The sequence below is a fragment of the Hoplias malabaricus genome, chromosome 1, assembly GCF_029633855.1.
Source record: "Hoplias malabaricus isolate fHopMal1 chromosome 1, fHopMal1.hap1, whole genome shotgun sequence".
In the NCBI taxonomy this organism is placed as follows: domain Eukaryota; kingdom Metazoa; phylum Chordata; class Actinopteri; order Characiformes; family Erythrinidae; genus Hoplias; species Hoplias malabaricus.
In genome coordinates, this window is record NC_089800.1 from 62953405 (window position 1) to 62979373 (window position 25969).

The 25969-nt window shown below is 39.8% G+C and overlaps 1 protein-coding gene across 1 annotated transcript; it reads right to left on the minus strand.

Annotated features, from left to right (window-relative positions):
* Positions 1-4390: 4390 nt before the first annotated feature.
* Positions 4391-25870, minus strand: pgfb (placental growth factor b). The gene is made up of 7 exons (XM_066643118.1): positions 25478-25870; positions 9334-9370; positions 6883-7079; positions 5267-5346; positions 5031-5060; positions 4873-4935; positions 4391-4688 (listed from the first exon to the last, which is right to left on the minus strand). The coding sequence occupies exons 1-7, from the start codon at positions 25538-25540 to the stop codon at positions 4667-4669; spliced, it is 492 nt and encodes a 163-aa protein (XP_066499215.1). The 5' UTR covers positions 25541-25870; the 3' UTR covers positions 4391-4666.
* Between the last annotated feature and the right edge of the window lie 99 nt (positions 25871-25969).

Consider the following 25969-nt stretch of genomic DNA (forward strand, 5'->3'; position numbering starts at 1 on the left):
GACCTCCGAGAGAACTTCTCACATGTTCCGGAGGAGGTGGGGGAATGGAGTCTGAATGGACCCTGTTCCAGACTTCCATTGTGAAAGCGGCTGCATATTGCTGTGGTCAAAAACTTGTCGGTGCTTGTTATGGTGGCAACCCAAAAACCCTGTTGGTGGACACCAGGGGTGAGGGAAGCTGTCAAGCGAAAAAACTAATCTTTTTTCGGGCTTGGGGAACTTCCGACTCTGCAGATGGGTACCGGCAGGTGAAAAGGGCTGCAGGTGTGGCAGTTGCTGAAGCAAAATCCAGAGCATGGAGAGGCCATGGAGAATGGGGTTTGGGAGGTGGAATCTCAATTGTTTGCGGAAAATGTTCTTCTGGCTTCTTCGCACGGAGGCCTCCAGCGTTCACTTGAGCAGTTTGCAGCCGAGTGTGAAGCGGTCGGTATGCAGATCAGCACTTTCAAATCTGAGGCCATGGTATCTCCCAGAAACAGATGGCATGCTCCCTTCAGGTTGGGAGTGAGAATCTACCCCAAGTGAAGGAGTTCAAGGAGTTCAAGTATCTTGGGTTCACTAGTAATGGGAAGAGGGATTGTATGGTTGACCGTAGGTTAGGTGCAGTCGGCAGTAATGCGATCAGTGTACTGGACCGTTGTGATGAAGAGAGAGCTGAGCCATAAAGCAAAGCTCTCAATTTACCGGTCAGTCTACGTACCCACTCTCACCTGTGTTCATGAGCTCTGGGTAACGACCGAAAGAATTATATTCTCATATATATATATAAGCATATATATATTTGGCTGCTTATATATATAAGCAGCCAAAATGAGCTTTCTTCGAAGGGTTGCTGGGCGTCCTCTCCGTGTTCGGGTGAGGAGCTCAGTGATTAGGGAGGAGCTTGGAGCAGAGTCGCTGCTCCTTCATGTTGAGAGGAGTCAGTTGAGGTGATTCGGGCCTCTGATGAGAATTTCTCCTTGATGCCTCCTACTGGAGGTTTACCAGGCACGTCCAGCTGGAAGGAGGCCCTGGGGTAAACCGGGATTATATCTCCCGGCTGGCCAGGGAAAGCCTGGGGATACCCCAGGAGGAGCTAGTGGATGTTGCAGGGAACAGAGATGCCTGGGCTTCTTTGCTCGCCCTGGTGACACCACGAAATGAAAAAAGTGTAAATGGAGAAGTAGAAATGATGATGATGATGATGATTTATTTCCACTTTTCATTGTACATGAAGACATTTTATATAGCTCAGTTAAAGCTAGGCTAGGTGATTTTGTAGAAACCAGCCAGTGTGGGTGGGGTTGGAAAGAAATCCTACTAAAAAGTCCCACCCCATTCTTTCATTTTCAACAACAGTCTCTGTTGTTCTCTGTCTCCAGATAACCATTTGCTATCAGTCTGTATTGATTTCTTGACAGAATACGCACACGTAGTGTTGCCAACCATCCTGTCTCCACGGCTCCTAAACAGAGAATACATTTTCATTGGTCGTCACCTTTATTTAGCCAATGAACAGCCAGAGTTATCTGTTTATCATTCAGTGCTGCAGCCAATGCAGTCACAGTCCCTCCTACAGCGGTTTGTATTGTGGAGGCGCTGAGAGCAGCAGGTCAGAGTTGAAACACTTGAAAGTACAGCTCTGCTTTAGATAGAACTGATGTTATTTTAGCTACTTATGGCTTTGCTTAATCTGTACCTCGTCAAAACATGCTATGAGGCTTAATTCAACTTATTTTTATCGAATACCACTTCTGCCACTGACTTTCATCTCTTTAGTAGTTTACCAGTGCATGCCGTCATCTATTTCTCTGCCATTTTGTATGTATGTATGTCGCCGCAAATGCGCAAACGCATTCAGGTCCGGTGTAAGGGCGTGGATTTTGGGCCGGTAAGTAAATTGTCAGTTAAACCATTCAATCACTTTGGAAAGAAATGATTGGATTAAATATGTACAGGTTTTGTTATTTTTTGGCTTATATACAAAACAACTCTCTTTATGTCATGAGATCTTAAAATGTATTGGCTGCTATCAGGATGTTAGAGTATTTCAAGAAATACTTTTAAGAGAAATCACCTACCTTAGCTTTAAGATAAATTAAAAATGAATGTTAAAGTTCACTAATTATACAATACTTGTCCATCACTAAAAAGCCAAGCCAACTGGGTAAATGTAAACCTGGCTAATAAATCCTGTGGGTGACCAGCTAAAACACTGGAGACTCACCACTTCCTAACAGTGGGTGAATATGTATGTATGTATATATGTATGTTAAAAGTCAGTTTGATCTAACTACTAAATAATAAACCATTAAGAATTGTATTGATTTTCTGTCACCATATTGTGTCAATTAAAATGTATGTAGTTAACCATCCTCTTCACACATTTTTATAAGTCTTCCTTACTAGCTCAATGTTGCACCCCTGCATGACAGTTTGTATAAGTACATGAATTTACAGGTTATGTAGTGTGTCTCTTTATTAATAGTGGCAAAATAGCAATACTTTATCAACATCATATATATGTACAATTTTCATAACTGCAAATTATTTTAAAATTATTGATCGTTTGGCTACAAAACATTTCATTTATAAAACTGAACTGAGCAATGAGCTCTGGTTACATTAAACAAGCAAACAGGCAAAACATCTTCAGAGATATAAAAGTAAATATTGCCAGTTTAAATAGAATATAGTCTTTATTTGGTGGAGAGTTAATGAAACCTTTAGAAATAAGAGAATTTGAACAGTATTAATTTGGTATAAACTAATAGCCCATCCTCCCACCTCCAACACACACACACACACACACACACACAGTGAAACAAAACATTTGTATTCAAGGCTAGTCACAGTCCTATTAGCAGCATTTCTGGTGTCTTTGGTCAATTTCCAAGCTATTGCTGACCTAAAGCCAAATTGTGGGCATTTTGAGGCACTTTAACTAGACAAATATTAACAATATATAATTTATAACATTTAATTATGTTGTGGGACACCTCTTGCCTGATGCAAAATCATGAAATAAATTATAAAACAGTCACTGTCCAAAAAATCTTTACAGAACAAATTGAAATTTTGCAAAAGCAAAAGTAATGGAAAATATTTTAATCCAAGTCAGTTTTGGTGCAGTTCTACTGGTCCAATCTTCATAATATTCAGACTGTGTAGAAAACAGCTGTAGGGTTCTATGTAAGAAATAAGGATTTTGTTTTCTTTTTTTCTTTTTGGATAGCGACTTAATAACACTCATCGGCTCACGAATTGCTGTCCTGTGGGCTACAGTGCAGCAGCACAAACAGTGGAAAATGAAAACATATGGAATTGTCATGTTGATACCAGCAGAGGTCAGCATGTCCCCTGTCAATGTTCCACCCCTGTCAAAAACGTAGCGGCCCAGCACTGTCCACATGTCCCTATGGACTTAGTCAAGAATAATTATTTTGGATTATGCTCATTTTGATTCAGATCACAACTGATCTATAAACTGACCTTAAATGTTATGGAAGTGTTGTACTATGGTTATGAGATAGAGAGAGCAAGAGATAGAGAGACAGAGAGAGACAACCTCTAGTTGTTAAACCTGAACTATCTGCAATGGTTAATACACTATGACAAAAAGCTGATCAAGTCACAAAAGTTGAGCCTACATACATACGTTATAATGTTGTATTAACGTTTTAAGGTGGTACATTTATTCTAATAAGGCAGAGCTCCTACACTGGCAGTCAGATATTGTATTTAGCCTTTAAGCCTGGATGCAGTGGTGCTGGCAAAAGTAAATTTCATAGTACACAAAAGGTTCCATGGGGCTAGGCGTTGGGTTTGGGGGAAGAGTTTGGGCACAGCGCACATTTGTGGAGGAAGTAGTGAGAACATGTGCTGGGCATTTTTTAGTGGAGCTGTGCATTTTTAGCAGAGTCTGCGCGTTTTAGCTAAGCCTGTGCGTGGGCTAGGGGAAGGGTGGAGCAAATGCATTGAAAGCAGCCAAAATTGCATCACATTCTCAAGTAAATTATTTAATAATAATTAAATTGATCTAAAAAGGCCTGAAGCTCTAATATATATATTTATAAATATATATTATTCACAATTTAATAGAATAATCACATTTCAAGTGCAGTTTGAATACCAGTCTGAAAAATTTGCACTTATATTCTCCCCCCATATGGTTCAGCCCTGGTTCAGGTGTAGACAAATGTCTTTTGTGATTTTGATCAGCTTGTCCAAAAAAATAAAAAAATAAGAAATAAAATAAAATTCCCAAAGTGTACTAATGCTATACATTAGTAATCAGTCAAATACAACCAAAACAACTTCTTTCTACTGGTTTTGCAAGCAATAAATTAAAGGATTATTATATCATAGATAATAATAATAATAATAATAATAATAATATTACATCAACTGTCCTGTGGGCCTTCAATCTCAGAGACTGAGATAAGCCCACCGTTTTGCTTCTTCGTGTGAAGCATGTCAGAGGGGTGTCACCACACATCACGCACTTCCTGTATATGAAATGTCCTCCAGGGTGGTGTGGTTAATCTTCCCGTCACCATGACAACCCCGCACCTTGGATATGGAGGAGACCCAGGATGCTGTGAAGAGCGAGTAGGATGGCGGGTGGGATCAGGGCAGAGTGAAGGGGCTGACTGCACAGGACGGGCAAATAGTGGTGGAACTGGCTTTACCTTCGAGGAGGCTGACACCTGAGAGGAAAACAGATAAAATATCATTAAAAAGCTCATTAGGAAATAGCACATTCTCATAAAGCCTTGTAATTCCATGGCACTTACAGAGCATATTAATATAATATAATAAGCACAGAGAAATGATAAAACCCATTAACTGGAAAAATCACTATAACACACAAGTGGCTGATAAGTGTCTTACCCATCACAATCTTTTATTCGCTGTTTCTCCTTCCTTTTCCTTCCCCTTCCTCTTGGTCTTCGCCTAAGTCATAAAGAAGAAGAAGAAATATAAATCTCAAGTAACTATGTCTGTATGGAAGTGCAGATATGCTTACAAAGTCTAGCAAGGTAGGTTACCTCTCATGTTTCGGAGTGGGCTTTCTTAGTCTGAACAACGCAGCACAATTGAGTCCCAAGAGACAGACGAAATAAAAAAGTGAGAGACACATTTAGATATTTTTTTAAGTTGATTTCTGAAAAGCATCTTGTAGCTTTTGCTATTTTTGCTAGATTTACACTGAGCAGAGTTACCATTGGCAAATGCAGCAATGATACAGTAAAGCAAACCATGTGAGTGATGATATTCCCCTTACCTACATTCACAGCTTTTATGCTCCACAAAAGTCATCTCCACATACTCTTGGCCCTTCTCTGCTGGCTTCAGCTTTAATAACTGCATAAACAGATACAACACCATTACTTCTGTGTTGTACATTAAGACCTCTCACTGAAATAGTGTTCAGATCCATTCTTGAAGGTACACAGCACCTTTCAGGTTCCTGATAAAATCTAATCAATAGACAATGGCAAATTTCTTCTCAAGTTCAAACTAATACGTTAGAATTTGGTCTGTTTAAAAATACCATATTATTTTTCTTTATAGCGTGTAACAGATATCCAGAGCAGCTTGTGATTTTTCTTATGTTACTGAGGCAGCAATAAGCAGCATTAGATGACTTGCCTAAGGACCTTTTTCCTGCTTGAGCTGGAAATTGAACACTAGGGGGCTGTGATGTCACCCACAACACATAGCAATCATTACTTTATACTTACAATCATCCAGAATGATGACTGGTGGAAGTGCTCATAATATTCGTTAGAGGCATCATTTAACTATTTATGTATATATATATATATAGTATAAACTATATATATATATGATAAAAACCATTAAAATATGATATACTTTGCAGTCTTAGCCAGGAAAGATAAAAGTCTAGCACATCAAATGCTCTCAGACTGGATCTGAAAAGTAATCATGCAGAACAGGGGTACTCATTCAGTCTTTCATATTATTTTATGTTCTATATTTTCTTTATGTAAAGCATGGTGCAAAATTATGAATCACTTATTTGACAAAATAAAAAGATCACTGAAAGCATGTCATCCACAGTGTCCATAAATATAAAGCAGTGACCAATAAACAGTTAACAGCAGTAGATGCTATAAGAAGAATTCCATGTCCTTGTCATTGTGTATACAATCAAACTGAACAGACAAATTACTTTGTGACAAATTATGAACAATATAAAGCAGCCAATAAGCATGATCTGCTTTGATGTGTGGTGTATAACGTGCAGTTCTTAGATGTCTACAATTACTGTGCAATCAGCCTGTCAGCGGCTTTTCATTTCATACTTGCTGTCTTGCTACAAATTCCCCATTCCTCTGTGGATTATGCAAGAATTTCTTGTCACTCTTCTGTGCCCACCTGCTGTATGTTAGCCAGATTCAGAATATGCTCTTGGATCTTCTAAATTTACATTTGCTTGTTCCATCAGCCATCCATATCTTTGCAAATGTGGCACAAAGGACCGTGCAAGGTGCATGCAGGGTCACAGGAATGTGAAGAATCTATGTAATTTTTAAAAAATTAATTATATGTTGCTCTATATTTAAGTAATTGATTGAGTAAGTGATTGCAGTTCCGGGTGGCACAGTGGCGCAGCAGGTAGTGTCGCAGTCACACAGCTCCAGGGACCTGGAGGTGGTGAGTTCAAGTCCCCCTCCTGGGGTACTGCGAGGAGTTTGGTGTGTTCTCCCCGTTTGCGCAAGTTTTTTTTTTAAGGAACCTGCTATTTTATTAACTCTGTCTACTGTATATTTATACTTGGTGGGGAATTTACCTGAACTTAGTGTTTGCAACTGTAAATTGCTGGCCATAAACAAAGACAGTAGACCTCATTAGCGTCACGGTGCTAGCACATACTTGCATGGTGATGTTGGATGTAAGTGTAGGATGGCATTCCAGGTTCTCATCGCCACAGCAACCAGCACAACGGACCAATGGAACACAAGCAGGGCTGTAGATGTGCTCTACCTCCCCGGGATATTCCTGCACTACTTCCACCAGCTTCTCAATTGTGCGACAGAAGCTACGTCCCCACACCTCCTGAAACAGGATTACTGCAACAAAAGCAAATAAAGAGTCCAAAGGCAATAATTACTAAGATATTAACAATACGGTGCATTGTGTACAAAACAGCCCATAACCTATCTTGTATTGGCCTACTATTATTCTTAGCTGCAGATAGTTACTGAAGTACTAAAAACACGAATGTATAGCATGGACCACATGACAGGATTAGTGGTAGAGTATCAGTCATGCTTTCTACATTCTATGCACAATTGCCCAATAAGTGTGTGCCTCATTATTTGAGTCTCACACAAACACTTAGCAGCTATGTCTTTCTGAAGAAGTCTGAAGACTTTCCTTCCTCCTCAGTTTCCTCAACTATATACAGAAAAGAGTTCCTGAGGAAAAGCACAGCTCCACATTTAACTTTAGGTGTCTGGTTTGAAAAGGGCATACGTTATTTGATGACATTTGTTGTATTTCAGTAAATTAGAATAAATAGGCAACATTGGGTTACTGCTTGTTACACTATACAAATAAGAGTAACATGTAACATATGTATTAGTTTAAATTTCAACATAAAAAATGCTAATTATTGACATCAGCCGATATGTTCACCAGTAATACTGGACCTTGCCCATGGCCCACAATTCCTATATTTGTGAGTCCCTAAAATGTGTTTATGACATATTTTTTTTAATTATTTGAAAGAGTGTAATGGGTTTTACATGTGATCATATAGTGACCCATCATACAGTAAAAGCAGAGCAAAGTAAAAAGGATGATAATTGAACTACAAGTATAAAGATGAAAAGGCATACTAAAAAAAACTCTTCTGTAAAACTACAGTTGGTTATTTGACTGCGCCAAAAATTCTGCAAGCAGGTGAAGAGAAGGACTAGATTAACCACTCATTAGTCATTCACGATCCTGTTCTGAGCTCTTCCTCTGTCAACGAAAGATGTGCCTGGATACCTTCAGCTTCTTTAGACAACTCTCCAAATATTTCTGTTACTCTCACGTCCTTGAATCTGGACAGCTTTACCAATATGTCCTGTACTTTTGACAAAATATTGAGTTCTGTTTGTGAGATTCATATGTTCTTGAAAACAGTACTCCTATAGTTCTGAACACAGAGAAAATTCACTGCGGTCAGAACCTTTACTTCCTTTCCTTACATCTGCTTCACATTAAAAAAAGAGTGAGTGGGAGAGATAGAAACTGGGGTTTTAGAGTTTGAGAGAGTTTCTAATCTCTCTGCCACTCCCTGCACAATCCATCCACTAATGAAAACAGAGTTTCAGTAGCTTTAAGCTGTCCAACCATCCACTCAGAATGAAGATATAGTGTATGAAGGAAGTCAGGTCAACGAGTGGGGATCATTCATCTATACCATGAAAGCCTGGAATAGAAATAGCAGGAATGGGCTAGTTCCATTTATAATGAGAAAAACTTAAAATCTCTGAACTACATTAATTCATGCTACCTCTTTTATAATATGCTTACACCTTGTATGTCTTTATCAATGTAGAAATATCTGAGGATATTAAAGAGAAATTCCAGATTTTATTCAACAAATATTAATATAATATATAACATTAATAATAAATGTATTTAATAATGAAATAATTAAAATGTAAAAGTAATTCGGAGTGGTATGATTTTGTCTTGTCAAGAGGGATTTCAGAATCAAAACATTATATAATGGTGGTGATAGGGGCCAGATGCTGAAACATTTAATACTTATTCTCACCAAAAGTTATTATGCAAAATAATATTCAAAGCATTGCCTGATTCTTTAAAAACCTAAGCTCAAACAGTTGAATTCTGACTAGTAGATGCTATTGTATGCTGGCGACGGACTTACACTTGTGTCAAAAGTGTCAATGTGCTAGTCCATACTTGCATTGCAATGTAGAAGGAATAGTAATGCCTAGGTTTACGGTGACAAGGAATGATAAACATGACTTAGTAAACATTGTCTACATTTGTACCATATTTCCACATGCTTCACTACAGTAGCTCTACCAAATAAAGCTAGCTAGCAGTTGCAGACCTCCAGATTATGACCTAATGAAAACACTGAAGGACCTAGACGACAAATACAGGACTTTCATCATTTAAACATGACAGTTTAAAATCAGTCATAGGAACCCATACTGCTATAAATGTTATACTTTACTGACTTGAGGAAAATATACAGACAACGATCAGTAATATCTGAGCAATAATTTAAAAAATATATATATAATGTTTTCAAACCATTTCAATCTTTTGCTTTATGTACTGTAATAATACTCTTACCTCTGGAAGTGCTGTTTGTAGTAGCTGAAGTGTAACACTGCAAAATATTAAAACAGACAGGTGGTTACATATAGCAACATACATATTTAACATTTAGTATCTCATCTTTATAGATGTAGCTGAATCACAGCAGTGTCAAAATGTTTGTAGTTACCTTCATCTAATGAGCAATGTCTGCATATTTGCACACTAACACATGGATTTAATTGTGCAAACGCAACTTTTTTTTAAAAAATCATAGAAAAGCCAACGCAAGGGGATGCTCTGAAGCAGCTGCACATGAAACTAAGGTCACCATACCCAGTGCCAGTTGTGGATTAGAGGTATATAAAGCCCCTCAGCACTGGGCTAAGTAGAAGTGGAAGTGTGTTCTCTGGAGTAAGGATACACCATCCAATACCTGTGAGATGAGATGCAGTGGGTTTACGATTCAGAACTATCATCCATAGTACCTAACCTCACTAAAATTGTGGCTGTATGCAATCAGATCCATGCTTCAATGGCCTAATATCACATGTAAAGACTTCCTAAAAGAGTTGTCTGTTACTGCACCAAAAATGGAACAAAATCTCTGTTGATTCCACTGATTTCAGAATGAAAACTGGGTGTCTAAAATGTTTTGCCATTGAACTGTACCTGTCCAGTTCAAAGTTTGTTCCCCCTTGAGTGAGAGTCTATTTACTTTCCCACTGGCCCAGCTCCTCTCCTTAGACACTATCCATTAAACCATTGATAAACACATTTAGTTTTCTCCACACTGGAAGGACTCATTAACCAAGCTAGCTTCATGTCAGATCTTAGTAGGAAACTTCAGATATAGTCTAGATAGGGAGTCCTTCCCCTGATAAATTATCATCCTACTTTTCTGAGGAAAATTTTACATCTTACATATTTTCCAAAAATGTAATGCTACGGCAGATTTCATGAGCATCTAATGTGTGAGTCCTTTGTAATAAAGAAGCCCATTCCATAGTTAAATGTGTTTTAACTGGCCTGAGATCCTAAAGGGTAATTCAGCTTAAATGCAGCAAAGCCACAGACTAATATCCAGTCATGATTCACTGGCCTGTGAAATTCCTTGGTCAGAGGTCAGGATTTGAAAGCCCAGATTTTCTTAAATTAATGAATCTGTGACCTGCCATAACTACATGTGACTTCTGAGCATTTAGAGACATGAAAAACCTGACTTAGGCCATAAAAATAGAAGTGTCAAAATGGTTGTATGGGTGATTAGGTGTTCTAGAAAATCCTGGATGGATGGTTCTTTAGAGAATCATTCTTGCAAATCAAATAATAATAGTACATGAGTGTGAAAAACCTTTGTAGTTTGAAGAACATCTACACAGTTTAAAGGCTTAAGGGAGAGCCTTTCAATTGATTAAATTTCATCACAATCAGATTCTTTCAAGATCTTTTTTCTTTGTAAAGAGATTCTGCTTCAATAAAGTTACTTCTAGCAGCCAATAAATCATTTGGATATGTTCAGCTATCAGTGCTGCAGATTGTAATTGATGGCATCATAAAAGACAATGACATAAGACTTTTAACACCCACTGTCAGTTCCTAGTTTAATGAACTCCATCAAGTTTTCCCTGGACAGGTCCAAAATTGTTCACATCCCACATTCAATGATAAAGATGAGAGCATGTAAGCAGAGATTAACATCAAGAATTTGCACAAATGCTTTTAGACAAAAACTAGAACTTGGGAACACTGGTAAGATGAAATAAAGATAATTAAGCAAAATTTCAGCTAGCTATGTGTCAGGGTGGTGTGAGGAGAAGATCACGGGAAGCGGACACACTCGCTACAACACAGATGATTTATTTAAGCGAAAACACGACAAACGAACTTAACGAGAAACACGAGATAACATTAACGAACAGGAAACAGAGCAAGCTAGATGATCAAACGTTTCAAAACACAAACGAAGTAGGGGGTCACGAAAAGGTGTAAGAGAACGAACGGGGAACGAGGAATCAGAAACGAGAAACACTATACAATGAAACAAATGAACAAACTCAAACTCAAACTCAAAATGACCGATACCAGGAAGTGAGGGAAGAGGGCTTAAATACATGAACTAACTAGACACACCTGACACAGATAACGAGGACAATTACAGAGAGGCGGAACAAGAGGTGGAGCGAGTGAACATAAACAAAGCCATGTGAGGAAAAGGAAAACAACAAACAGAGCCACATGGAAGAGGAAAACAAAGCAGAAAGTGTCAAGATGTGACACTATGTTTGAAAAAAGAAAGGTTGAGTGCACAATAATTACAGTGAAACATGGAGTTTGTTAACAAAGAGCTTCTCAAGGAAGTATTAATGTTATTCAGGTCAACAGATCTTTGGTCTATTTAAAGATTTTAAATGGTTCTTAGGAAAGTGTTTTTTAGTGCTCAGCAGGAGTACTTCTTTAAAAGAACCATTCACTGAAAAGTGTTTTTAGGGAACCAGAGATGGTTCTTTTATGTCATTGTTAAACCAAAACCTTTAGACATTTAATTTTGGTAAGTATCACAAATATATTTTTTATGGGAAGGAAGAACATTACAGAAGCAAATATTTTCCTGTTAAGTAATAAACACTCAAAATAATCTCTTGCTGCTACGCATGATTTATTATCTCGTTGGTCATAAGAACTTCACAAATTACCCTTGTAAGCACTGTGAGAAAGCATGTGATCCAAATCAAATTAAATGAAGGGGTTTTGGTAATATTTTGGGCAGACTTTGAGTTAGGATCTCACCAGGCCACAGCGGTTCACTTTTGGCTGCAGTCTGGGATGCCTTTCATTGAGCGAATGTTTGAGGTAGCTGTGCTCATGGTCAAGGAGTAGGAGGACTCTTGGGAGAGGCTAGCGGGATGCAGGTCACTCTGGACAGGAGAAGGCAGACACTTGGCACCTCCAGGCGCCCTGAGCCTGAGAGCAAACTGCCTTGAAAAAAACACTTGGCAGACTAATGCAGCTATGTGAAGGACCTCACGTAGCAACTCCTCACTCCTGTGTATGGAAGCATGCATGGGGGGTGGGGGGTTATGGATTAGCATTTTGATACATTTTTAGGTGACGTGAATGCAGTAGTCCACAATGGTTTGCTTGTTGCACTTTGTAAGAATCATTTTCATTGTTAGGGACTGAATGAGACTCAAAAGGAGAGGCTCTAAATGTTGATCCCAAGCTTATGGGCGTGTTACATGAATTTAAAATGGGCCTACAAGCAGAGACTATGCAGAGAAGACTGACGACAGCTAAAACCACACTATGATTTTCAAATTTGCTTTGTTTACACCAGCTGTTTAATGCATACATATTTATTCTTGAAAAAATGTATAAATAAATCACAAGTGCATACAATTTATTTTATTTCCAGTCAAAAATGTTTTAGCACCACCTTTATTACAGCTTATATTCTTTTTTGGGAAACCCAGTTTCAGTTTGTCAAAGAAATCTGCATGGATTTTTTTCCCAGTTGGTGTACTAGTCCACATTTTCTTCTATCCACACCACTCCTTCTTTTCTTTGCTCAGTAACCTCTTCCTGACAGCTACACATCATTTTAATCCCATAGTGCTGAGTTGTTTTTTCACATTGGAAAGATGAACTGAAACACCTGTAGATCTTTTCAGGTCTGAAGTTGAGTTTGTTCTGTCTCTGAAAGAGCAAAGTTTTTGATACTGTTTATTTGATAAGTGCATTTTTGCTGGTCAGCCTGGACTTGCATGTTTGTTAGTAAATCGTTTAAAACATTTATGAACTCCAAGAGTTTTGGAAACATTGGAGAAATAAAAAAGAAATCTGTAAAGCTACTAAGGTGACTGAATAGTCACTTGTGTAAAAGGTGAATATCACAAATGTTTGCAGTACGTTTTTATTGATAAGAACAGAACAACAGTGGGGTGCTGAAAGGTAAGCGAAAGAGAGATGAAATATGGATTGACTTGATGCTTTCTTGATTTTATGGATAGATTTGATAATATTTTTTTAATGGAATAAACCTGATCACCCTAAATGAACTATCTATAGTAAATACAAGTAGCCTGCAGAAAATTTGTTAAAAAAAACACATTGAACTTAGATCAGCAAAATTTTACTTAAGTGCCTTATTTAACCACTGGAATTCTGGAAATGATTCATGTACGCACCATAATGCAAGTAGTATTTCCATGAAATTGAAGTATAATTGCTTATTGACTGCATAGTTGTGAGATGCCCCTGACTTATTTGACACAAACTGGATTCGTAAGCTTCGAGATATATATAAAATTGACTTTTCCATACATCTTCCAAATGCATATGGACAGATGGACAGATATATGAGAGAAGCCTGAGGCAATCAGACAGCTGAGGGACATCAGGTTTAATGTCCTCTAATCACGTAGTCGGGGGGAATGTGGGGCAGGAAGTTTTGAGAGAAACAGAAAAGCAAACAAAATGGTAACTAAACATTTCTGCAGACTTTTGGCTCCTCATAAAAATGAGGACCATGATAGCAAGTGGGGTCATTATGTTTGCAAATGGGAAAGAAAATGGGAAAGGCTGGGAATTTCCATTTGCAATACAATAAGATTGTCTTACTAGCGTTTGTGATTTCACTTTACATAATGTAATGTTTATTTCATGATTGCTGGCCCTTTCCCTCCAATATCATACATCTTATGGGTCATATGCACATTTTGCTGTCAACTACAACTTCCCTTATGCATACATCATATAGAAAGCACCTATATGGATTGTTTCAAATAAGTCTGAAGTTATACAGAAATTCTCTAGGTCACATCCTCTGTCTGCCTCTTCTCAATTCCAATTGATAAACTGGCCTGAGAGAGGGCCTGCGCCTGCCATTGACAGGAAGAGATTGTGTAAACTGAAAAAGGAGATTCAACACCAGCCAGACATGAAGACATGGGAACCTCTGTTTCAGTGTCTCAAATGATAGCTTCCATGAATAATTAAGGAAAGTTTACAGAACTGGAGGAATGATCATATTTGCTGGTGAGACTTGTCCAAGAATTCTGTACGTCTACTAAACACAGTTAAGAGATGTACAAGGCAAGACGGTGGCTCATATGATAAAATTCACTAATGCGTAAACAGTTTCTGATTTGTAATCATCTAGTTCTTGTGCTTAGTCATCTGTTGAACCAATATAAAAGCCACTCAGTGATGGAAAACGCAAATCCTTTTCATTGCACAAAGTTTTATTGCAAAGCTGCACCGTATGATACATGACATCCTCAGTATTTCAACTTCTTCAGCTCTTGAGAATTCAACATTAGAGGAAACAAACAGGCATGAGGTTAAATTGTCATAGATTGTACAGCCTTAGAGAAAGCAATTATTGTTTTTTTCTTTCTTCCGTTTATAAATGCAGAGGTTTCTTTCTTATTTTGATGAGAATATACTTCAAGCACAATGTAAACAGACATTGTCTAAGTTTTAACCCATGCAATCACTTTGAATATTATCTGTTAAGAATGGTCTCAAATTCATCATTAGAAAACTTCAGTAAGTATTAAGGACCGCTATTATTTTTCTTACTATCATCATTATAACCTGGTAATTTGCCAGATGATTTTAAACCATGTTTTACCTAAATAAAAAGATCCTGTCACTAGCACAAGCTCATATAAACTAAATATAAAATGCATCTGTCATTAAGTGCACTACTACTATCAAGTATCAGTACAACTTTAATTTTAATTACCTGGGATGCTAAGACATACATTAATTTATGCATTATCTGTATGTGCTTTTTTTTCAGTTCAGGGTCATGGTGGGCCCATATCCTACTGAAATCATGAGGCACCACACACTCACACATTCTCTCACACACTACGGTCTAAGCCACAGTTATATGAACAAAACTATTCTATAACATCTATAACATTTCAAAATGTCTCAGTCAAACCCCTTAAAACAGTGTCACTAAGTTTCATTTTATTATCCCTAAACTCTTTTTGTAATGCACAAATATACCATTTCACATAAGAAATGTGCTACTTCAACAAATGTTACTCTAAATGCCTTTTAAGGATCAGGGCTGGTGTAGATCTGTCACATTAGTGTGTTGAAAGAGTGAAAAGAACGGCTGCATTTAGAGTAAGTTAATGTGATAAGTACTAAAACGCCTCTTGCTCTCGAGCTGATGCCATCCAGCTGCTGCTGCTCACTTTTTAAGGTCAGATTTAACAAAAGCTGATGTGGATTTAGCAACTACATTCAACTGGCTAGTGATCAGTTTTCTTCTTTGTGTAAACGCACAAATAAAGTTAGGTCATACTGACCATAAATTGCTGTGGTTCTTACCAATGACCAATATGCTCTGATGCCAAATGATATTCACATGACTTTTTTTTAACCAGTAATCTGACCATGCACCATATAACAACATACGCAAACATGATTCTTTGGCGCAAACATACCCACACACACTTCTGTGATATGGGCCAGCCAAGGATAATTGTGCACCCTATTACAGTAAATGCTGCTGTGGCTGTGTAAACGGGAATAAATTGCCTCCAGATGAGAGATTAAAGGCCACTAAGCAGATGACTGTCCCTCAAGTGCCACCAAAGGAAGGAGAACTCCATATTTCCTGATTGTGATTGCGCCCCGTCCCCTGCGGCCCACAGCCAGCTCTGAACAGGAAGAACCAAAGCTCCTGTCACCACAACAAGCACACTCACAATCTCTCCTGTAATCGCGCCTGGATCAATAAGTCTGCGGAAGAAGGGGCTGGGGTGGGACACTGCAGTAAGCAAAGGCAAAAGTCAGAAGAAAAAAGCCAACATGGAAGTGCTTCCAGGGTGTAGTGATGGCAGCTCAGATAGAAGCACAGCTGTGACCGGTGGAGATATCTGTGTCCTGTACACAACTGTACGTGAACTAGGCTGATTGCTACAATGTAAGATAAGTTTATGTATTCAGGTTTGGGCTCCACTGATATACAGGCTATGTGATATAATCAACCGGTATTAAAGGTGTGCAGACGGGATGTATTGATGAAAATCCCATCAATCAACTACTAATAAAGTTCACAAATGTGATCAAGAAACATTTAAAAAAGAAATTCAGATGTTTCCTCACCATTTGCTAGTTCTCATATATGTTTGCGTCCAGTATTTTAGTCTTTCTTTCTCTTTGTCTGCTTATGGCATCTGGAGTTTTTTTTAGACAATAACAGAACTACAAACGTTGAAAACCATGAACTGAGATGAGGATTTTGATCTATAGCTGCTCCATAGGTGTGCAAATTTGATGTTGATTGAACTGTAAATCGAGAGCTTTGCTTTTCAGCTCAGCTCTCCTCATCACAATGGGCTGCACCGATTTGCCTGTCAACTTCCTGCTCCATCTTTCCCTCACTCTTGAACAAGACCCTGCTATACTTGAATTCCTCCAGTTGAGGCAGGATCTCACTTCCAACCTGGAAAGAGCACTCCACCCTTTTCTGACTGTGTACCTTGGACTCAGATTTGGAGGTGCTGATTCTCTTCCTTGCTGCTTCACACTCAGCTGCAAATTGGAGGTCCCGGCTCGATTAAGCCAACAAGACCACACCAAAAGTAGATATGGGATCTTGAGTCCAGCGACCCAGACACTGCCACTTGGCTATGCAGAGAAAGTTTGTCCGTAAAAGTTATGAACAGAACCGGTGACAACGGGCAGCCCTGACTGAGTCCAACTCTGACTGGAAACCAGTAAGACTTACTGCCAGCCATATGAACCAGACTCCTGCTCTATTTATACAGGGACTGGATAGCTTGTAGCAAAGAGCCCAGTACCACATACTCCCAGAGGACCCCCCACAGAATACCCAGAGGGACACAGTTGAATGGCTTCTCCAGATCCACAAAGCACATGTGAACTGGTTGAACAAACTCCCATGCACCCTCCAGGATCCTAGCGAGGGTGAAGTGCTGGTCTTGTGTTCCATGACCAGGACCTCCTCCTGGATCTGAGGTTCAACTATCAGTCGGACTCTCTTCTCCAGTACCCTCACATAGACCTTATCGGGGAGGCTGAGGAGTGTGATTCCCCTACAGTTGGAACACAACCTCCAGTCTCTCTTCATAAAAAGGGGAAGTACCACCCCTATCTGCCAATCCAGAGGCACTGCCCCCGATGTCCATGTGATGTTGCACAGACATGTCAGCCAGGACAGTCCCATAACATCCAGAGCTTTAAGAAACTCTAGATGGACCTCATCCACCATCAGGGCCCTACCACCAAGGAGTTTTCTGACTACCTCGGCCACCTCGGCCTGGGTGTTAGACAAGCCCTCCCTGGGGTCCCCAAACTCTGCTCCCTCTGTAGAAGATGTGCTGGTGGGATTGAGAAGATATTCCTTCCACAGCCCAATGATGTCCCTAGTCAAGATCAACAACTTCACACCCCAACCATATATAGTGTTGGGGAACTGTTTCCCCCTTCCTCAGTCACCTGACGGTTTGCCAGAATCTTCTGTGAGTCTCTAAAGTCATTTTCCACATCCTCACTGAACTCCTCCCACACCCAATTTTTTGCCTCTGTGACAGCCAAAGCTGCAATTACCCTCTTGTCCACTGGGGTAAACCCCAACATTTAGGTGCTGAGCAGGGGGACTGTGAGTGAGCCCACTCCTGCCCTACACCTCTCACCCTGGGAAACTCGAGTGAAAGAGCATCCAACCCCTCTCAAGAAGATTAGTTCAAGAGCCCATAATGTGTGTCAAGGTGAGCCTGGCTATTTCTAGCTGGTGCCTCTCAATCTCTCGCACAAGCTCAGACTCCTTTCCCACCAGAAAGGTTACATTCCCTGTTCCAAGAGTCAGGTTCAGTAACCCAAGACCAGAACACCAGAGTCGCTTTCCTTGGCTACCACCTGATCCACATTGCACCAGACCCAGATTACTAACTTTTTCACAAGTGGTGGTGCCATGGGAGAGGAGCCATGCTGCTCCTTCAGACTAAGCCCAGCCAGACCCCATGAGAAAAAGTCCGACCACCAGGTGCTCGCCAAGGAGCCCCTCCCCCAAGACTGGCTCCAGGGTGGGGCCCTGATAACATTTCTCCAGACAAGGCAAACACTGTCCTTGTTTTTCATCTGGGTCTTATGGTTCACTCTTTGTCTGGCCTATGACCTAAGACCAATAGTCCCTATCAAGGAGCTACTGCCCTCAACAACACAGCTCCAAGGCTCACATAGGCACGCAAACCTTTCCACCACATTAAGGTAGTGATCCAGGGAGGGGTGAGCAAGCCCCCTGCACCTGTTGTATATGTGTTCTCGACCCCTAGTGTGTGTGAAGAATTGCTCACTAGTGTGTGTTTGTGTGTTCTCTACAACAGATGGGTCAATAAAGATGGAAATGCCTCCAAACACAGGAGACAGCTAACTGCATTATTGAAAGTGATACAAAACTAAACAACTCGAGTTACAAATGAGTTTCTGGGGTAATTTAAACAGTGAATCAAAACTTACAGACGTGTTAAACATCAGTCAAGTACAAACAACAGTCTATTTTTTTCCCTTAGACATACCGATCTACCTTAAAAGATGATGAGCTTAGAACTGCATTTCCCCACAATTGTAGCCATTCGCTTTAAAGCTGCTTTTTTAAAATTAAACTTGTTAGCTGTGATTAGGCAACCAGCAGAGCAAAATATTTGAAGCCCATGTGCTGTTATTTAAAATGGAAATTGCTCCAATCCTACCAAATATATGAAAAATTCCACTAAGTCTTTAAGAGTCACTGGATGTGAAATGGTGCTTTGTAGAGAACACTTCCACCTCAGATTTCACTATAAAGTTGGTGAGAGGAAGCAGTGGACAGTGTTTGAAATGCAAATATTATTCACTATCCAGAATGAGCCATGAATGTACAAGTGTCTTATGATGTTTTATATGTAACGTTGAGAATGCTCAAATGGACAAATCTAGGGTGGTAGAAAATATTTTCTTTAATATTGTTTTGTCACAACACATCCTGAATGTAGCCTGTATTATGAAAAAAATAAAAACCTAAAACATTATTTTGAATTTTCATCTAATTTAAAAGTTCAAAGTTTAATGTTCTTAGATCTACCAATCAGTAAGACACTGTTTCACTAAGAAAAATTATAATATATTTATTGTTAACTTTCAGTGGAGGTCAATGTAAAAACAATTTTAGACCAAGTTATTTTTGAGCATTTCACACAAGGTTAAGGACAGCTTCTGTGTTCAAATGTTGTAGTAAACTAAAAATTGACAAAACTGGAGATACATGTTTTTCTTTGTAACTATATATTGTATTCAAATTAAGGAATTTTTTTTGCTACAGATTTATTTTCTTTTTTGGGTGCTAATTAATATGTGCCTTAATTAAAACATCAAAACACAATATCTTTGCTTCATAAAACGCAATAATACAACAAACATCTGGGAAGTAAATTAGTCACGGCCGAGTCGGACTGAGTTAGGTAGAAATTCTCCAGTGTACACTCAAAAGCTGTGTGTTTACAGTCTGGCATGCCTAAATTCCTAACACAAAATTCCAAAAAACCTTAACGGATGGCACAGAAACATGTATTTGTGTATGTCTAAGTGTGTATAAATGAATATTTAAGTGTCAGACTAGCTGTCCATGTGCTAACCTTAGTTCAGGTGTTTACGTGGCCAGCTGGCCAGTGGCACTTGTAGAAAACAATACACTTTTGGCAGTACTGAGGCAAAAAGGAAGCTCTCCCTCTCTCTCTCTCTCTCTCTCAGACACAGATGGTCAAACTCAAGTATTATTTTGTTCAAGTGCTGATGGAGAGGAAACACCTGTAGTGCAACATGTCCTCTGCCCACATGCTTAAACACAGCAGCTATTACTGACCCCTCTCTCTGTCCATCTTTGACAATAAGCCCTTAAGATGCTGTTTTTCCAGGGAAGAGCTGATTTCTCAATGCTGTTATACTGCAGAGGTCATATTGTCAGATCCAATGTTCCTGTTTTGCTTTTAGAACTAACTTGCTATAACCCTGTATGTCAAACAATGATTTTACTGTAAAAATGGTAATTCTTATTATTGTGTTTATTTCTAGTTTTTGATGAATAAGTAATTTCCAATTCCATCTTTTCCATGAATCAGCTCAGTGAACACATGCTTCCTCAGAGACACATAAGGTCAGCCTACCGCATTTTTTTATTTATTTATTTTTTTACTTCTGCTAGTGCTACTGCTGCACCATTGAACACTTTCCCATGTCAGATAACTCAAACTGTCCAGGCCTGTCACACCATCACACCAGCTGAGAGACACCTGTACTGAGTAGCACCATGAGCAGAGATGTGGGGAAAGGGGGCCATTCTAACCACCCAGAGAGTGAGGCTCTCTATTACTCCAAGCCTCAAATGGCTGAGACATCAGTGACAGAGTCAATACTTAGACCACGGCACCACTCAGAATTGAGTGCAAGTATTTTCAGCTTTGTCTATTTGCCCACTCAGTATGAAACTGACATTTTCAAACGATACATAAATACAAAAAAATCCACTCACTTCTCCTGTTAAAGCTGGGAACGTAACGCTGAACTGTACATTTTGTTTTTTAATATACATTTTATATACAGGTCATATATACTTTAAATGTGAAAAATGAAAAAATATTGGTCCAAAACATCACAGACAAACTGGACAGGAAACCAACATCTACACGGCAGCAGATTCATCAGTCCCTTAGCACCTCTGTGCCTCACAGGAAGGGAGAAAGCTAAGAATATATATATACATCAGAATGGACAAACAAGGAAAATGGAAATGCAGAAAAAAATGACACATAAGATACAAAAGAGGAAGGAAAAGAAGAATGGCACATCATATGACACTTAAAAAAAGAATATGTGGCAACTGGGAAATGACAGCTGATGAGACGCAGGGCTAGGAATTTCACATGGAAAAACAGACTAAACTGACAGGCCAAGCAGAAAATAAACACAGAAATAGCTTATGAAAGGATGTAAAACTGTGTGGTAAAGTGATTATGGAAATGAACTGATTGAAATTCCTAAGGTATTTCATGTGCAAACAGGTGCCTGTTTCTGACGTTAGTCATCGCCTATTCCCACACACCAGTTAATGCTCATCTCTCACACTGTGCTTACAACTGGGGGACAGAGAGTGGGCTAACACATGCCTTCAGAGTCACACATTGCCCGTCACTGTTCTTTTAATACAGCCCAATATCACAGGGTAGCTAAAAGTGAGCACTGTCAAGTTGTTTTCATGTGAGTCAGCAAATGCCCAGGGCTGGAGGAGGTGGTCAAGCTAGTGTCTAGAACAGTCAACAAACTAATCTGAGAGGGGAAATTTTATGGTAAAAAACTGGAGTCTTTCATTGTTCAATTAATTCATTAATTATTATTATTATTTTTTTTGAGAATCATTTTTTGCGAGGTATTTCAATGTAAAGAACAGTTGTAAAGTTAAAACAATCTCCACATAATATTAAAGTTAAACTATATGAGGGTTCCTTGAGTGTTTAACAGATACATATCATGCACTGGTTTCTTTATCAAACATTGTCCTTTGTGGAAGCAAAGAACAAATAGGCTTTTGGTGTCGCCAATTTTTTTCCTTTTTAAAAGCACAGCTAGTGAAGTACAACATGTACAGTGTAAGAACAAAGTGACCCAACTTGGTTACCATTGGTTATATGCTTTTTTTTAAATAGAATATAAACTGTACACTAAAAATGGCACGATGCCATGTTTCTGAAATACAGGTATTGAAGTCTGAAAGTAGGTTATCATGTTCAAACCCGACATAACAGTGCCAGACCCAACAGCTTGGGATTTGTAATGGTTTCTACCTTTGCTCATTTTACTTCTCAACTGGAACATCCAGTCAATCGGAACATTCTGATCTGTTCAACCACACAAAGAGGCTGCCCCAAGCTGAACCACTGTCAAATTAAATGAAAATTCAGAATAGGCAAAGACAAAAGATGTGTTCTCACATATTTACACATTCTCTAAATATAAATTGAGAACAGCTTTAAAGACACTGATCCAAAGACGGATTTCCTCCATGTGCTCAAGCAAGGGCCATACATGAAAATTAAGCACAGCTGGACAAGAGGGCAGGAGAAGACATTTATAAATGAGCTTCCCAACCACATGGCCAATATTTACTTTTCCATTCGGTTTTGCTTTCTCCAAAATGGCTAACAGTAGCCTAACAGTGCAGATAGACAACAGAGAGGGTGAAGGAGATAGAGAGTGTTAAGGAGACGGCATGGGAGGAAGCATGCTCGATTTTCCCAGCACTGACAGATGTTGCCTGGCTGTGGCATTAAAGGTGACCTCAAGGCATTTCATTAGGCCGTCCATCAAGTACAGAGCTGGCCAGGCTGCAAAAAGGGAGTGTAATGAGTTTACTGCTGGCTCCTATTCAGTGATAGGACATTTAGAGGCCTCTCCAGGCCTAGGGCAGGGCAACAACTTGTTAGTGGATAACAGTTCTCTCCTCTCCAATTATCTAGTTCCCAAGCCGTTCACATGGTGGGCCTACTAAGATAGGTCTGTAAAGTGTCTAAAATTGTTACAGTGAAATCCAAATATGAAAAACATTATTGGGATGTTATCCAGTACTATATCCATCCTCTATGAATTCAAAAATAGGAGTCATTTACAAATCCATAAAAAAACCCTATTCATCAATTTAATATCTGTCCATTTTTGTGGCAAGTGTGAGTGCCACGGTTGCGAAATGGTGAGAAATAAAAATATCACATTGTAGCACATGTTTAGATACAGAACAAAAAGATCGTACAACCCGGTTGTCTAAAGCTTAAACCAGTACCTGTTGCATTAAGTATGAGTCAGAGCTACCCTGAAACCTCAGAAGTGGATTTTACTCGATTTCACAAAGCATCTTTGAGCCGATTATCCAGCTTTAGAAACCTAACAGCAACTCCTCTCCTTACTCAAGTGATATCGCTCATTACCGTCATGCTCCATACAAATCCCCTTGAATTACAGCAAAATTGGAGCTTTGCCATATTTATAGTGACAGAGGGTGAGGTGGAAAGGAAAGGAACAGAAAGCAAAAAAGTTGGAACAAACGAAAGCGTGGCAAGAGAGATGAATGAAGCATGCCAGGAGGTGATGGAGTAAGAGAAAGGAACGAATAACTGAGGGGTTTGTGGGGGGTGGGGGTGGTGTGTTGAGAGAATAAAAGAATGTTCCAGAAATTTTCAGCCAAAGCGTTAGCATAAGGTCACATCAATGGGCATTATCAAAAGAAGTGAAGGATCTTTTCCCATGTGTTAAATGTGATAGTGAGAGTCACCCTTGTCTAAAGGCCAGCAAGACAGAAACACTCTTCAAAACAGCCATGAACGAGAGATGACTGCCAGCTCCTTCAAAACACAGAAGACAGTACAAGTACTGGCAGGAGCACAAAAAAGGCGTGGACAAAGATACACTCCCTCTGCCTGGAATAGAAGAGATGGAAGACACTCTGGTGTATTTTTGAGTGGAGATGTACGGTTTTATGGAGTTTTGGGAGGTGCGGGAGGAGATTATTGTTGCTAACCCTGAGCTGAGGACACAGGTGCACCATTCTGCTCAGCCGGCTAAACCTCCTACAACTGTCGGGCTGTTCCCGAAATGGAAACATAGCAGAATAGCACTATAATTCAAGCTGCCTCTTGTCATAGTAATAAGCTTGGAATGTGCTTATTAACCCTTTCCTTCATTGTTAAGATCTGTTAATTGTAAGTTGTAACAAAACCTTGTTTTTTTTTTCTTTCTGTCACAATGCTGTTTCCAGTTTTTCCCCTTCACTTCGCTCTTAGAGTGTTTTTAGAGGGGAAAAAATAACTCATCTACGTTTCTACGCAGATCTACGCTAAAGTAAAACTATTCCTAGTAGTTTGATATAATTTTGCCAGTATAGAGCTTCTTACTGAGTGTTCAATGATGAAAACCAGATGTCCAAAACATTTAATGGTTTTAAAAGCTGCTTTAAAGAAATGATTTGTTCTTATCAACCTTCACTGCATTTTTTTGGCATGATGGATCTCCTTTGAGAAGAGTCTGAGTGATGTTTGTGATCTAAGACTTACAGCCACCATCAGCACCTGACCTCATTAGGTCGCCCAATGTAATACAATCCTCACAGAAATGCTACACAATCTAGTTTAAAGCTTTTCCAGAAGCGTATAAGGTGTTACTGCAGTAAAGGGAGTCAAATTGCCGTTTAATACTCTTAATCTCAGGTTGGATGAGTAGGGGCCCACAAACTTAACCCAGTCTCGAACTGTCTATGTACTTTTTATCTTAAGAGAATGTAAGAGCTGATAGAGCTGCAGGTGGCCGAGAGTTCTCATTCCAGCCAAGACTGAGCTTTACCATCTCACATAACCATCAGATCCATTACCTGGTATGGAGGGCATGGCTTGCTCTGAGACAAAGATTTTCTCAGTCACACTCTGAAAAGTGAGACACAGTTTAGCGTCTGGCCAGTCCTGCAAGAGGCAGCCAAACCTGTCATCTTTCCGTACTGGACCGCAGTGCGTCCATTCACTGTGTCCACTGAGGTCTACTAACACGAACAACTTCAGAAATAGCGGTGTTTTGGTTTGTAAGTGAAAGTGCACTGCGAAAGAAGTGATCTCGCCGTACGCTTCAAGAATGACGCAACACCCTTTCTCCGGCGCGCGGCTGTGAGTTTAACGATGATGAAGCGCGCGCTCGTGACAAAGCAGCCGTGGGCTCTCCGCGGCGATGGATGCAGTTTGTCACGTTTCCCTTCATGACTCGACACTTCTATATGGCACCAATTCAAAAAGAGATCAAGTTATAATCTGTGGGGACAATGGGGTGTTAAAAAAGAAAAACCAACTGCCCCGCAAGGCTTTGCTGAGTGGGAGCTTTCACAAATAAACCCGGCAAGCTCCATTACGCACATTCACAAAGTTATCTTGCTTCTGTAAAGCGGCACGTAGGCTGCTCCGATTCTGCGCCTTCACACATAACAACAACTTGTAGCTAACCGCGAGAGAGCTGAGATAGCTGTTTTCAGGCGGCGCGCGCACTTTTCTGAGCTAATGGAGCACAATACACTGGTGTTTCACTCTCTCACGTGTGTGTGTATGTATGATAAAGTCTGCTTGTCGCCTACCTGGGCTGGAGAAAGCGCCAGGAAAGCAGCCAGGACCTGCGCGAACCAGAGCAACACTAACATTTCGTGCTAGTTTAGCGTCAGGATGGGATGAGAAGTCCTCTCAGGTGTGGTCACGTGAGCCTACGGACTGGAGTATAATCCACGCCGAAGTCGTTCTCCAAACTTTCAGCGATGGAGCAGCCGTCAGAAGCTTGGCGAGGTGCTAGGAGGCTGTTCAGAAATTTTCAGTTCTGCTCGAGCCTTTTATTAGTCTGGAGACTGAGCTCAGGCGTGAGCTGTAGGTCTCTGGTGAATTAAAAAAACACGTCCACCAAACCGGGGAGCGTTTCTCTTGTCTGTTGTTGGTTCCCTCAACGTTGTGATACCTGGTTGAGATGTTGGAGAAGATGGTGGGCCTTTGGAGCGAGTCTTCTGCCGTGCATTTCCTCTACATATTTGAACCACTTGCCCACTAATTGTCCTTCAGCTCCATTTCAACAAGTTGCTCAT

Bases quoted from the DNA above. Each gene is read 5' to 3' on its own strand.
- pgfb (XM_066643118.1), bottom strand. From the start codon at position 25,540: ATGTTAGTGTTGCTCTGGTTCGCGCAGGTCCTGGCTGCTTTCCTGGCG. The intron at 5,061-5,266 runs GTAAGGGGAATA...TGCGTTGTTCAG, and splicing joins CATAAAAGCTGTGAATGTAG to ACTAAGAAAGCCCACTCCGA. The intron at 4,689-4,872 runs GTAAGACACTTA...TTTTCCTCTCAG, and splicing joins CGAATAAAAGATTGTGATGG to GTGTCAGCCTCCTCGAAGGT.